The 15,670-nt window shown below is 47.9% G+C and overlaps 1 protein-coding gene across 5 annotated transcripts in view; it reads right to left on the minus strand.

Moving 5' to 3' along the window:
- Positions 1-15,601, minus strand: part of NAA16 (N-alpha-acetyltransferase 16, NatA auxiliary subunit) — a 96,539-nt gene extending 80,938 nt beyond the window's left edge. For 2 of the 5 annotated variants that reach the window (XM_039530319.1, XM_039530325.1), the window contains exon 1: positions 15,372-15,600. In XM_039530319.1, coding sequence (XP_039386253.1) covers positions 15,372-15,425 — 54 coding nt within the window. In that variant the 5' untranslated portion in view covers positions 15,426-15,600. Of the gene's footprint in view, positions 1-15,371 lie in introns of all 5 variants that reach the window. The other 3 variants (XM_039530279.1, XM_039530313.1, XM_039530328.1) reach the window with 3 other exon arrangements.
- Between the last annotated feature and the right edge of the window lie 69 nt (positions 15,602-15,670).

The following is a 15,670-nucleotide window of genomic DNA, read 5'->3' on the forward strand; positions in this document are numbered from 1 at the left end:
AGGCTGCCCACAACAGCAGCAGGGAGTTTGTCCTAGGCCTTCGGGAGGGGAAGGTCTGTCTCCAGAGTTGGGAGACTAGCACCTGGGACAGTGCAGTGCTGGGCAGGCCCAGGGGAGCAGAAGGGAACCCCAGCCCAGTGTCTGCCAGGCTGCAGGCCCTGAGGGGAAGGGCCTAGCCAGTGCAAGGGGCCGAAGGGGAAGAGGCCCCGGGACGTGGACAGACGGAGGGAGAGAAGGAGGGCAGGATAGCTGCCACTAGAGGGTCCCTGGGCTGGGACCCAGAGTAGTGTGCGGGCCTGGGTCCCCCCCTTCCTCCCATCAGCCAGGGGGAGCAGCCATCACTGACTACGCCAGATCCCTGACTGGAGGGATTAGACTTTATGGTATGTGGTTGTACATGGTGGCTGGGGCGGAGAGAGACTGCTGATCTCACACACACACACATCCCGGTGTGGATGGACTAAGGGGCACTGCCGGAGGGCAATGGTCCAGAAGAGGACGCCGTGAGCTGGAGAGCGATGCGGGCTCAGACGCCAACCAAGGGCAAGACAATGGGCAGGACACCACCAGGAGAGGGCGCTCCACTCGACTGAGCTAATTCCCGGAGTCACCAGCAGGAGGCACTGAAGTGGTGAGTCCCAACCCTGTTACAGAAAGATTCCAAGATTTGCAGTAGAAAAGACCTCAATTCACATTTCTGATTGACCCTTTTACTGCTGAATCATAGAATCATAGAATCATAGAATTCAAGATCAGAAGGGACCATTATGATCATCTAGTCTGACCTCCTGCAAGATGCAGGCCACATAAGCCGATCCACCCACTCCTTAGCAAGTGAACCCTGCCCCATGCTTCGGAGGAAGGCGAAAAACCTCCAGGGCCATAGCCAATCTTCCCTGGAGGAAAATTCCTTCCCGACCCCAAATATGGCGGTCAGCTGAACCCCGAGCATGCGGGCAAGACTCTCCAGCCAAACCCTCTGGAAAAGGTTACATCATACCAGGCACATAATTGACCTATTGACTAAGCCCGTTATCCTATCATACCATCCCCTCCATAAACTTATCTAGCTTAATCTTAAAGTCGTGGAGGTCCTTCGCCCCCACTGTTTCCCTCGGTAGACTGTTCCAGTATTGCACTCCCCTGATGGTTAGGAACCTTCGTCTAATTTCAAGCCTGAATTTCCTGACTGACAGTTTATATCCGTTCGTCCTCGTGTCCACATTAGCACTGAGCTGAAATAATTCTTCTCCTTCCCTGGTATTTATCCCTCTGATATATTTAAAGAGTGTAATCATATCTCCTCTCATCCTTCTTTTGGTTAAGGAAAACAAACCGAGCTCCTCAAGTCTCCTTTCATACGAAAGGCCTTCCATTCCTCGGATCATTCTAGTGGCCCTTCTTTGTACCTGTTCTAGTTTGAATTCATCCTTCTTAAACATGGGAGACCAAAACTGCACACAATACTCCAAATGAGGTCTCACCAGCGCCTTATATAACGGGACTAGCACCTCCTTATCCCTACTAGAAATACCTCGCCTAATGCAACCCAAGACCGCATTAGCTTTTTTAACCACATCACATTGCCTACTCATAGTCATCTTGCGATCAACCAGGACTCCTAGGTCCTTCTCCTCCTCCGTTACTTCCAACTGGTGCGTCCCAGCTTATAACTAAAGTTCTTGTTAGACATCCCTAAATGCATAACCTTACACTTCTCACTATTGAATTTCATCCTGTTACTAATACTCCAGTTTACAAGGTCATCCAAATCTCCCTGGAGAATATCCCGATCCTCTTCCGAATTGACAATACCCCCCAACTTGGTGTCATCCGCAAACTTTATCAGCCCACTCCTACTCTTGGTTCCCAGGTCAGCAATAAATAGATTGAATAAAATCGGACCCAAAACCGAGCCTTGAGGAACTCCACTGGTAACCCCCCTCCAACCGGACAGTTCCCCCTTCAATACTACCCTCTGCAGTCTCCCCTTTAACCAGCTCCTTATCCACCTCTGGATTTTCACTTCGATCTCCATCTTTTCCAATTTAACCAGTAATTCTTCATGCGGTACCGTATCAAACGCCTTACTGAAATCCAGATATATGAGATCCACCGCATTTCCCTTGTCTAAAAAATCTGAAGCCGACTGTCTGAACCCCCTTTAGTCACTGATGAAGCAACTTCCCAGATGGAAACAGAACTTTTGGAAGATGAGAGAGTGAAATCTGTTCAGAAGACACAGGGGGATCCTTACTTTCTGGAAATCTGTACCAAAGGACAAATACCCCAACATCAGAGGTGCAGCCCTAAAATTAATCTCAATGTTTGCCTCAACCTATCTTTGTGAGTCTGTTTTCTCAACACTCAAAACATGTCCAAGCACCAATCCATTTTGACAGACAGCCACTTAAGAGAACTGTGAGCACAAGTAAACACAAACCAAACTTTAAAGGAATTGTTGAAAGCAAGGATTGCCAGAAGTCCCACTAAATAAAAGGATAAGTTTTTATTATTATCAACTATGTATGTATAAAATACACATGATCAAATTATATGATGTGTGCGCATGCGCACCCCCTCCCCCCAATCATTACATATTACTGTGGCTCTTTGGCAATGTACATTGGCAAATTCTGACTCCTTCTCAGGCTCAAACTGGCTACCCCTGTTCTAGCCTCTCTGCTAAATTCAGACCTGGGGCATGACCATCTACCCATAGTCTCTGAAATGCACTTGAAGTTGTATGTGACATTCCCATGAACTTCAAGAGACAAGTACTTGTCACACAGTGCACTAGTATTGGGTGTGCTCTCCACAGGCAGATTGAACTTCTGTCCTGGACACCAAATTCAGGAATAGACACAGCACGTTTCTTAAACCCAGTTTGAGGATCAGGGCCAGGTATTGTTCCCAACAATCCTGAGGGAGATTGGAAAAAGGGAATTTAAGCTCTCTCTATACCTAAACTATACTACTGATCTAAGGACTATTTATTTGAGAAAATATTTCCATATTAAAGTTTAGAAGTCTGACAGCTAGGAGAGAGGGCCCTTTGTGTTTGCTAAAGAGGGAGCAAGGGAACTAAGGTAACTGGAGAATGCACTTAGTGTCACATGAGGGTGCTTGCACTCCCCACAACACTTTGAAAGAGGTTTCCACATGGTCACTACTAGTGGAAAAGTCTCACAGTTGGAAATGTACATATATCCTCAGACTCCTATTGGATACTGAAAGATGTGAGTTATATCAGCCTGAGGTATAGGACTTCAAGGCCTGGACCATGGTCAAAATGGCACTTTTCTGAAAAAAACAGTGTCTACTTTTATTGTTACTGTTAGATATATTGTGAACTAGAAGGACTAAGAATTCCAGGTTTCTAAGGATAACTAGCATCTGTTTCTAGCCATAACAGTTCAAAGTACATGAAAATTCACATCATGTCCATGTCCCTGTCTCATTTCTTCCCCTGTGCACACATATATGTGCCAACTTCCCCTGTTCCCGGGGGGTGCTCAACACTCACAAGCCCTGACCCCGCCCCTGCACCACCCAGCCCTCATTCCACCATCTTCCCCCAAGTCCCTGCCCCTGCCCCGCCTCCTCCTCTGAGCGCACCACATCCCCACTCCTCCCCCACTCTCCCAGAAAGTCCTAAGCGCCGCCAAACAGCTGTTAGGCGGCAGGGCAGTGGGAGGGAGGATGAGGAGTGGGGGGGAGGTGAGGCGAGGCGGGGGGAGCTTGGCTGCCAGTGGGTGCAGAGCACCCACTAATTTTTCCCCATGGGTGCTCCAGGGGTGGAGTTGATGCCTATGTTCATACACTTGAACTCTAACATGATTTAAAAGCCAGGATCTTGAGGACTGTTAGAGCTCACACTTCATGCTGCATGCACCACTGAAAGTTTGTAATCTGATCTTCCAAATAGCATATGTATTAATCTTCAGATATTAGCTGCTAACAGGGACAAAATTGAAGTGGTAGCAGCAATGAAAATAATTATACCTGAATTTTTTTAAACCATTGATAATTGTGGTTTCCCTCCCCCAAAGAAATCCTGAAGTTGTTAAAGTCACTGCTAACTTCATAAGTAATTCCTGTTCTATGAGCCAAGAACTGAAACCGGCCAATTAAATGGATAAAAATATTTAAAGGATCAAGCCTAGTATCTTTATTTACAGTATCTACATTGCAAGAAAGATGCAATGTAAGAATCACTTTCCCTGGACAATTGAGTTTGCCAGAAGTCAAACATTTCAAATAGTCTTCTCCTGTGAACAAGCTGCATAGCATATATGAAATTACACACATCTGGCTCAATGTGATGTGACCAGATGAAACTTTCAATATGCTTAGATGTCAATTAATGGAAATAAAGTGAAATGATGAAAAATAAGTAGTTTTGCTACATTGTTTTGAAAGATTGACAGACCACTGAATCCAATCAACTGGACATTAAGCTCAATTCTAAGCCTGAAGCTATTCAAGAGGCTAACCTGATAAGTGCAGGCTGGTCAATGCATCTACAGTTGAACCCTGTTATGTCGCTGGCCTAGGGGTTTGCCAAAAAGCGTCGAGATAACCGATGATCGAGATAAACAAAAACCAATATGGCGGCAATACATTAACATGTGCTTGAAATTTCTTTATGTACATGATGTGCGTTAATAAATGAGAATGTACATGCACATGTTTTTGGAGGTTTTTTTACACAACAGCGTTGCCGCGATTTGTTTGATGAAGCGATCGGCATGCTATAAAAATGTACATACATGTTTGCTAACAACAAAAGGCATATGTGCACCAACTAACAGCAGAGATTTACCAGTATATTAAGAATAAAAGTTTACATGTCTGTATCATGGCTTTGGAGACCTTCTCGTAGGTCTTTGCATTCAGTTTTTTTGGAGCGCAGTTTTTTTGTTTACCAGTATACAATACAAACCACCGTCGATTCTCGATACAAACCTTTATTATATTCTCCAACATTGCAAACACAAAGATCGCTCACAAAATCACAAAAAACGTGCGGGGTGTAGTTCGTTTTTACAAAAAGCTAACCAGTGTCAAAATTAAATTTGCGAGTCATTTCACTCTGACACAGCTCTGAAAAGTATCGTACACGCGGTATGCATACTTCCACCTTTTCATGTTCTCTGTATGTATAAATATCTCCTGTCTGTGTGTTCCATTCTATGCATCCGAAGAAGTGAGCTTTAGCTCACGAAAGCTCATGCTACAATAAATTTGTTAGTCTTTAAGGTGCCACAAGTACTCCTGTTTTTTTTTGCGGTTACTATGGTTTCTTTACAAAGTCTAAAATGCTTTGTTGCTTTTTGCCTTTAACAGTCTGCTTGAAAACAAATGCTTCAATATTATTTATGCTGTCTAAAACAGTTTCATCTCCTACAAAAGAACCATACCGTCGAATTTTCTGTAGCATTTCTACCACCTCAGCAGCTGAGGGAATTGGTTCCAAATCTTCGTCCGCATCTTCTTCATCTTCTTTGTCATTGCCGCATGCAGATGTGCTTGCCTGTGCTGACTGCACATTCATTCATTCATTCATGCCCGTCACCCCAACCGGGGTATGGGCCGCCAACCACAGATCTCCAGAGTCTTCTATCCTGGGCCATTCGCTCTAGCTGGTTCCAGATATAGCCCATTTTTTTGCTATCAACCTGAAGGTCGCGTCGCCAGGTATTTCTTGGGCGGCCTCTTTTCCGCTTGCCTTGGGGGTTCCACCGCAGTGCCTGTCTGGTGATGTTGGTTGGCTGCTTGCGTAGTGTATGTCCTATCCAGCCCCACCTTCTCCTTCTAATTTCTTCCTCTGCTGGGAGTTGACGGGTCCTCTCCAAGAGGTGGATGTTACTGATGGTGTCTGGCCAGCGGATCTGGAGAATCCTTCTGAGGCAGCTATTAATGAAGGTCTGGATCTTCCTGGTGGTTGTTTTGGTTGTCCTCCAGGTTTCAGCTCCATACAGTAGGCACGTTGGAGTTGAACAGTCGAATCTTTATTGCCAAAGACAGCTCTCTGGAGCTCCAGCGTCCATCTTGTCTCGCTAATGCCTAGTAGGGTCAGGTTGTTGCTCCTCATCTCTGCTGCAACCTGCGCCGTCTTTCCTGACTCGTACATGGTCCTCACGTTCCATGTGCCGATGGTAATCCTCCTGGTTGTAAGAAGGGTGATCGACTTAGTGGCTTCCTCGCGGCTTTCACCACCCAGCGTCATGCGTCTTCGAGTTGAAGACCCTTCTTTTTCCAGGCTAAAAGTCTCTGTTAACTCTATTGTTGGCGTTTCTGTAGCAAGCTGATTTTTACGGGGTGGAGTTGCTAGCCCCACGCCCAACCCTCCTCCTTTACCCTGACTTGGGACAGGCAGATGGCCCCAAAGGACCTCTCTGGTGGAGTTGCTGACTGCACACTTGATACAATGTCTTCATCGGTGACCACGCCATCAGTAACGACATCTTTGTCGATTTCTATGTAATCTCGGAATTCCTGGACAGTGATGGCTAACTCCTGTGCCTCCTCTTCCAAGATAGCATCTGTAAGGCTTGATTTTCCCACCACTTCCGCGAGTTCTTCTGCGGCTGCACGGCACTGTGCCTGAAACTCATCATCGGAAATATCCTGAATGACGCAGTGCATCCAGCAGTTTGAGATTGTTTCCTTCTTCACGTCATTCCAGGCTGATCTCAGGAAGTTCATTGCATCTAGGAGGGAAGGGGTGTACTGTGCCTTCTTTTCATCATGGAGCAGGTATTGGCGCATCAACATTTTCCTGTAGTACACCTTAAGCACTTGGATTATCCCCTGGTCCATTGGTTGGAGCTTACTGGTTGTGTTAGGTGGGAGATAAAAGATCTTAATGGCCTTGAGACCAGGAACATCCGGATGAGCTCTACAGTTGTCCACGATCAGTGCCACCTTCCTTTTCTCTGCTTGGAACTTCCTGTCCCACTTTTTCACCCATGCACTGAATAGATCTCCTGTGATCCAGGCGCTTGGCTGGCCATCGTCATCACATTGGAGAACTTTGGTCTGCTTAAAGCATCTGGGATTCTTGGACTTTCCTATAACGTAGAGCGGGAGTTTTTGGCTTCCATCCATGTTAGCAGCAACTAGCACTGTAAGTCGGTCCTTCGACTTTTTCCACCGTGACAAGCCTCCCACGAACGCCATAGTCTTGTCTGGAAGGCATTTCCAAAACAGCCCAGTTTCATCAGCATTAAAAATGTTCCGAGTCTCATAGGTATCCAAAATTGTGCGCATTTGAGTCTTCAGCCATGAATCCACTTGTTCCTGTTGAACCGCAGCGCTCTCTCCACAAATTGCTTTGAAGACAATGTTGTGCCTCTTTTTGAAACGATCCACCCACCCCTGACTTGCTTTAAAGTCAGGGTGTCCTAGCTTTGCAGCAAGGATGTCCGCCTTCTCCATCAGCAAGGGACCATTGACGGGAAGCTTTGTTGCTCGCGTATTTGTGAACCATTGAAACAGTGCATCGTCGACATCTTTGTGCTCAGCCACTCTAAGTTTTTTTCTTGCTGGATCAAAGACAGACTTCTCGTACATTTGCTTTATCACGTCGGCCTTCTTTTTCCATCCTGAAATGGTGTTTGCTGGAATGCCATGCTGACGACTAAGGTCTGCCGGTTTTCTTCCTTTTTCTAGCTGCAGTATGATTTCATACTTTTTCTCTATTGACTGATTGTCCAGTTTTCTCTTAACACCTCCAGACATTTTTAGAAGGGAAAAAATAAACAGAATAGCTACAGCATGTTATCCTTCAGACAAGATCAACAAGAATGAGTGAACTGGCATGGGAGTGAACGACCATACGGACCATGATCACGTGCTACGTGAACTCAGCACATGAATCGAGATAACCGTCTTATAGACGCTGCCTGCACGTGGCTGGATCCGGCGAAGCGGGACGGGGAAGCCGGGACGGGCGGCCGTGGACGGGGACCCGGAGCCGGGCAGCCAAAGAAGCGGGACCCGGTAAGCGGGGCCGGGCGGGCGGCAGGCGAAGCGGGGGCCGGGGACGCGGGGAGCGGGCGGGCCGGGACGCGGGAGCGGGCGGGCCGGGACGCGGGAGCGGGCGGGCCGGGACGCGGTGGGTCGGGACGCGGGAGCGGGCGGCTGGGGAACCACGCGGCTGGGGAGCCGGGAGCGGGCGGCTGGGGACACGGTGGGTCGGGACGCGGGAGCCGGGCGGCCGGGACGCGAGGGAGCCGGGCGGCCGGGACGCGGGAGCCGGGCGGCCGGGACGGGTGGGTCGGGACGCGGGAGCCGGGCGGCCGGGACGCGGGAGCGGGCGGCTGGGAACCGCGCGGCTGGGGAGCCGGGAGCGGGCGGCTGGGGACACGGTGGGTCGGGACGCGGGAGCGGGCGGCTGGGGACGCGGGAGCGGGCGGCCGGGACGCGGTGGGTCGGGACGCGGGAGCCGGGCGGCTGGGGACGCGGGAGCGGGCGGCTGGGAACTGCGCGGCTGGGGAGCCGGGAGCGGGCGGCTGGGGACACGGTGGGTCGGGGACGCGGGGAGCGGGCGGCTGGGGACGCGGGGAGCGGGCGGCTGGGGACGCGGGGAGCGGGCGGCTGGGGACGCGGGGAGCGGGCGGCTGGGGACGCGGGGAGCGGGCGGCTGGGGAACCGCGCGGCTGGAGAGCCGGGGAGCGGGCGGCTGGGGACACGGTGGGTCGGGGACGCGGGGAGCCGGGCTCGAGGTATTAGGGTTCGGCGAAATTAAAGAATCGACATAACGGATGAGAAACCCATAAGACAAAGAGGGAGTTTGGCGGTTCCACTTCTAAAACGTCGACTTAATAGGATTGGCAAGTTAACCGAGGTCGAGATAAATGGGTTCGACTGTAATTAGTGAGCCCTTCTGTCTGAGCACTGACATCCTGTGTAAACAGTGACATGCCAGATGACTGCCAGGAAAAAATAAAAATAAAAAAAGGCACCCAGACAAGTTCAGCTACCTTTAAGTTGTTGGACAAATAAGTTTATATACTGTACCCTTGAGTTAAAGGGACATCACCAATAAAATATGAGTAGTATTTTTAACTTAGTATTGACAGGATACTTGTAAAAGAAAGATAACATGGTAATCTATTTTTCAGTTTCCTTTGAGAATCCTGAATTACTTATGAAGCACTTTGTGTATAGTCACAGTTTCTTGGAATGGGTGAGTCTTTCAAACAGCAACAGAATATACCAAAATTTTGAAAAGGAAAATGAGACTAAAGTCACAAAAGCCAGTAGAGGGACACGTTATACTTTCATCCACTTCTTAAACTGACTAGATTCCAAGCTGGTGTCTCTACTGCCTGTATATAATTCTCATAGGCCTCACATGCTGTTGCATAATACCGACAATTTGAAAGAATAATATGCACAGTAAGGCTAGAAGTTGAGAGTCTAAACCAGAAAGCAGAGATTATTATCCAAAAATAGAAAAAAAGCCAGAGTCAATACAAGTATATGGAAGTGGTAGGGGATAACTAGAAACTAACTGAGGGTTAATGAAATTGCAGTGAAAGAGGAAACCTGTTCAAACCTGCAGAGACTATTGGAAACAATTCTGTCAAAAACTTCCAAACCACTTTTTAACCACCATATCTTTTTTCTGGGAACTTCACCTGGCAGTAAGTGCTTAGCTAAACAGCCTCTATGCTGAATGCAGATATTCTAGTCAAAAATACATATTGTTCACAGACAATGCAGAAACATTAGTGTACTGACATGACAAATTTTTAGAAGTTCCGACATGAAATGACAATTTACAAGTAGAGCTTGCTTCACAGAACACTTGTTTGGTAGTATCTGTTTTAGATGTATGTCTACTAAAAGTATATAAAAGTTGTCTTAGACTTTAGGAGACTGCACAATGATCTCCAATCTCTGTGCAGCCAGTGGTCTAGGCTCCCCAGTGCCATGCTGGAACCTCCATATTTATTTGTCAAACAACATTTGCAGAATTTTAAAATAGTGTGTGCAGAATTTTAATTTTTTTGGCACAGAATGCCCTCAGGAGTAGCTACTGAAACCAATAGCGGACTTTGACTACCTGCATCTAAACTGGACAAAGTCACCACCTGACAAGTTTCAGCAATTTCTCAACCATTTAAAGAACTGCTTCTTCATACAATTCTACAGCATACAAATTAATAGTTTCTCCCCTTAGGGCTTGTCTACATAGAAAAAATAACTTCTATAGTTATACTAGTATAACTCCAAGTAGACTCTTATTTATAACAGTGGCCTTTTTAGATTTATCTTAATTCCCTTTTGAAGCAAATTAAGCTAAACTGAAAAAAAACCCACTGTTATTGCAAATTATAACATCCATACGGTAAGTTACACTGATAACTACACTGGTATAGCAATGCTGATAACATTTCCCAAAGTAGACAAGCCCTTGTGCCTAGGTAACATAGGAATTGGTTCAAGTAGTAACCATTACATAACTATGACTGTGATTCAGTATGTGCAGAGAAATCCTACCAAAAACTAGTACTGTGAAATGAAACTTTAGGGGATGAAAAAAAGAAAAAAAAAAAGAGAAAAGAGAATGCAGTAACAAAACAGCAATAAATAAATAAATAAAAATCACAGGTCAAGTGAAGAACCCAAAATTCTGAATGGTTAAATGTTAACTGTCCAGCTATTATTTGAGCTCCATCAAATACTCTATCAAGAATGCCCTGATGCAGGTGTCGTGGTGCCATTTTTTCAGAACTTCATTTAATTGTGTTTCACATTTGTCTCTGTTAGAATAATGCAGTTAAGTAACCTTTTTGTAATTAAGCATAACCTGAGATCTCATGCCTACTGAAGACCATAAAGTCTTACTCTTTTTTTGTTGCTGTTAGTGCTTTAAAATAAGCTGACCATTGACACTATTTGATCCATCAACTGACCAGATGTTTTTGGACAGGTCACATATGCAACCCTAGACTCTGCAAAGAGGGTACCTGAGAATACCAGAGTTGCAGAAAAAATACATATGCAGAAACAGAGGAAGTATGAAGACAAGGACACGACGCAGTATGGTTAAATGACAAGGTTCAAGGATGTTATTTGAGCCAAAGATATAGCCTCCAGAATATGGAATTCCAACTCAGTAGCGTAGCTTGGGGGGGGGAGGGGGGGAGAAGCGGGGCAGCAGCCACTCCCCCACCAAGCACAAGTGGCGCCTTTTTGATTTTACTCACCCGGGAGTGAAGAAAAAAAGAAAAGGCACCACCCACTGAGGGGCTTTTACTGACAGGACGGCGCTCTGGGTTTTCGGTGGTGGGCCCTTCACTAGCTCCGGGTGTCTTCGGCAGCACTGAAGCTTCATCGCCGAAATGCCGCTGAAGACCCGCGGAGCCAGTGGCGCCTTTTATTTTTCCCTCACTCCCCCTGTTCCCTCCACCTGGCTACGCCCCTGCTCCAACTCAAGTGAATCCTACGTAACAGGGGTCGGCAACCTTTAAGAAGTGGTGTGCCAAGTCTTCATTTATTCACTCTAATTTAAGGTTTTGCGTGCCAGTAATACATTTTAACATTTTTAGAAGGTCTCTTTCTATAAGTCTATAATATATAACTAAACTACTGTTGTATGTAAAGTAAATAAGGTTTTTAAAATGTTTAAGAAGCTTCACTTAAAATTAAATTAAAATGCAGAGCCCCCCGGACTGGTGGCCAGGACCCAGGCAGTGTGAGTGCCACTGAAAATCAGCTTGTGTGCTGCATTTGGCACGCATGCCATAGGTTGCCTACCCCTCCTATATAAAGTAGAAAGCTATTGCAGGCAACATACAAGATAGAGGTCAGGAGGGAATTTGGGCTTTTTGGTCTAGGACTACTCGTTTCTTCTCATATACCAAAAGCAGTAGCCTAGGATAGAATCCACACATGCTACTAGAACAAACAGAGCAATTAAGAACAATGACCAAGATATCCTCTAAGAACATTTTTTAACACAATATACACATATTGTTTCTAGGCATATACTAAAATAAAGCCAATTAACAAAATGTACAAAATACAAGCTATGAAGACATTAATACTTCAAGGAATTAGTTGGGAGCAACTGCACGGATAAAATAGAAAAATGAACACTGGGTAAGAAAAAAAAATCAAGTTTTAACATATCAGTATATTAAGATCAATTGGACAAGTGAATGGCAGCATGTGGATAAGAATTCAGGAAATAATCACTTATTAATCACTATGTAGATTATCAATTCACCTTTCACAAAAGGTAAACATTCATCCTCACTCAACTGCCATGTTATTTTTATCTGATTATCTATAATTAGACATTTGAAGATAAAATGGTGGTAATTTGCCTAAAATGCACTTACCTAAAATTTTTTATAAATTTAAAATGTTAATTATACAAGATATATTAGGAAGTGACTGCTACTATGAACTTGTTTGCTCCTAGTAAGAATAATCACTTAACTGTTCTAAAATTAGTAATTTATTTATAGCAAAGAGAGCTAGAGTGCTAGATTACTTAGTAAGATGCATACCATAACTATACAGTAAGCAGCAAATTGCTATTAAGAACTATTAAATCTTCAAATCTAAATGCTGGCCAAAGCCGACAAGAGAAACCAATCAAGAAACACCTGCCAGTACACATCAACAGCACACATCTAAGCTTAGACACTTAGATTTGTTTTCTTGTTAAGCACTCTGGCCTTGACTAAATTGTACTTATTCCTTAAGAAAAAAAAATCCTCACTATTGTTAACACCAGTACTAGCAAGACAGATGCCCTAGGAGCAAATAATGAACTAGTGGTTGCCAGTAGTTTTACCACCATGACATGTGGACCTCCTCTGAGCAGGTATAGATGACAAGGTAATTTAAAACTCCTGGAGCTTTGTTCACAGTAGGAGTAAGTCTATACAGCAGCTGGGAGGTATGATTCCCAGCTCATGGAGACATACATGCTTGAGCAGAGCTAGTGTTAGTGCCTAAAAGTAAGTCCAGACACAGCAGTACAAAGCTCAGACTAGCTGCCCAAGTAGAACCCTGCAGATATGCACTCTGGTGGCTAACCTGAGCTGCAGGCTGTGTTGCCACAGCCACACAGCAATTTTTAGGAGCTAGCTTGAACAGAGTTTGCACATGTACATCTACTAGGGTTGCCAATCCTCCCGGTTTCACTGGGAAGATCCCAGAATTGGGCTCTATCTCCCAGAGGCTAGTGAAGCCAACTGGAGATTTTAGACCACTAAAAGTCCAGCGATGCAGCAGGGCTAAGGCAGGCTCCCTGCCTGCGCTGGCCCCGCACCACTCCAGGAAGTGCCCAGCACATCTGTACAGCCCCTGGGGGCAGGGCCGCCCGAGGGGGCGGGGAGGGGGGCAAATTGCCCCTTTTGCCCCCCCACAATAGTTTTTCCTTCACTCGCTCCGGGGGCCCTGGAAAACTCTTGCGGGGCCCGGGCCCCCAGAAGCTCCGGGTCTTCGGCAGCAATTCGGTGGGGGAAGGGTCCTTCAGGGCACTTCGATGGCGGGTCTCAGAGCGGAAGGACCCTCCGCCACCGTATTACCGCTGAAGCAGGGGCCCCCCCACCGCCGAAGACCCCAGGTCCCCTGAATTCTGGTGGCCCTGCTGGGAGGGTGGGGGCAGGGGAGACAGGAGGTCTGCACATGCTGCCCCCCCATGCCCAAGTGCCAACTCTGCAGCTCCCATTGGCCAGGAACTACAGCCAATGGGAGCTGCAAGGGTGGTGCCTGCAGGCACAGGCAGTGCACTGAGCCCCCTGGTCTTCCCCCCACCAGGCTGCAGGGATGTGCCAGCCACTTCTGGGAGTGGTGCAAGGCCAGCTAGAGAAGCTGCCTTAGTCCCACTGCACTGCCACCTGAGGTAAGAGCCTCCCGGACAGAGCCCACACACCCCTGCACCCCAACCCCCTTCCCCAGCCCTGAGCCCCCTCCTGGAGCCAGCACCCAAAAGCCCCTCTCACACCCCAACCCCCTTCTACATCCAAACTCCCTCCTAGAGCTTGCACCCCACACCTTGTTCTGTACCCCAACACCCTGCCCCAGGCTCAACCCCAGCCCACCCTCCTGTCCCAGCCCAGTGAAAGTGAGTGAGGGTAGGGGAGAGCAAGTCGGGGGGGGGAGGATGGAGTGAGTGAGTGGGGCATGGCCTCAGAGAAGGGGGCAGGGTAAGGGTGTTTGAATTTGTGTGATTAGACCGTTAGCAACACTGATGTCTATGCAAACTGGAAATCACATCACCCAGCAGCTGTATAGACATACTCTACAACTCTGTTACTATCACCCACGGAGCTGCACCAAGTGGTATTTTTTTAAAATACAATAATTAATACACAGAACAGCCTAAAGAAGTTTTTTTTTATTTTAAATACCTTAGACCAAGAAAATATTTCAGACAAACTACAATGGATGACCCAAGAGATGGTTCATTTATAACACAAATTAAACCTAGAGTCCCTGACCACTTACACGTTAAAAAAACCCTTCAATGATGTTGCAGAGAACCCAATTCTGCTTTACGAGGCTGCCAGCCATGCTCAACCATGTGACTAAGTGAAAAAAAAAATCCTGCATTTTAATACCTTAAATCTAGTCCCTATATACCATGTGTTCTTGGTCAGTTGCTAGCTCAGAGATAGCTGCATTTCGGGGATGAGGTGAGCCCCTATACATCGGTTACATTTGTAAAGTGCTTTAGGATCCTCCTTGGAGCTGAGCGTGGTGTATAAGTGTCTGATATTATTATTAGCAACACACCTGAACAGACATCCCGAATTCTAGAGATGTTTGAAATCTGAACCCAGATCAGGCTTTCACAATTCAGCGGGTATGTTTAAAATGGGCCAAGCCAAAACCCTAAATCCAGGCACCCGAAACTTTTTCTCCGTGGAGACAGAGAAGGAGGGGGCGGGGGCTGGAAGGACGCAAGGGGAAAGTCTCTCAAATTTGGCTTCAGACTTTGCAGCCGTCTGTCGTTCCCAGTGTTCCCGGAGACCCCGCGTCCCGGTGAGGAGCGCCCCGCGCTGCGGCCATGGGGAGCGGAGGCGGCTGGGCACAAAGCCGCGCGTCAGCCCGTTGGCTGCGGCCCCGCTACATCCCCCAGCCGGGGGCAGGCGGGCCCCTCATTAGAAGCGGCTACCGGGCCTGCTCTGCCCTGGGCTCCCGCTAGACAAAGGAAGGAAGCGGGCGAGAGCCCGGGGGCGGCGGGAGCTCCAGCCTAGCCAGCGCCGCTACTGGGCGCACGGGGCCCGGGCCTCGCACCTGCTCCCGGGCCCCAGGGGGAACCGGCCTGACGGGCTGGGAGAGGGCGGGTGTCCCGAGCCGGGGCGGCCTGGCCGAGCGGGGCGCTCACTGACCAGGATCCGCTTGAAGAGGTTGCTCTCCTTGGGCGGCAGCAGCACGGACGGCATGGTGCGCTCGGGCAGCCCGGCCGGTGGGGACAAGACGCGGCGGCTGCAGCAGCGGCGGCGGCGGCTCTTTAACTCATTGGCCTGCGCCGCCCGGCCGGCTCCCCTCAATCTCCGCGAGCGAGCGCGGCCCTTGTGCGCAGCTGCCGGGGAGGCCTCGCTTCCCAACTGACGCTGCAAAATGGCCGCTGGGATCCCCCTTGGCGCACGCGCAGATCCTGCTCTATCTCCAGCAGCGTCCCCCCTCC

Source organism: Mauremys reevesii, linkage group 1 (assembly GCF_016161935.1).
Source record: "Mauremys reevesii isolate NIE-2019 linkage group 1, ASM1616193v1, whole genome shotgun sequence".
Lineage (NCBI taxonomy): Eukaryota > Metazoa > Chordata > Testudines > Geoemydidae > Mauremys > Mauremys reevesii.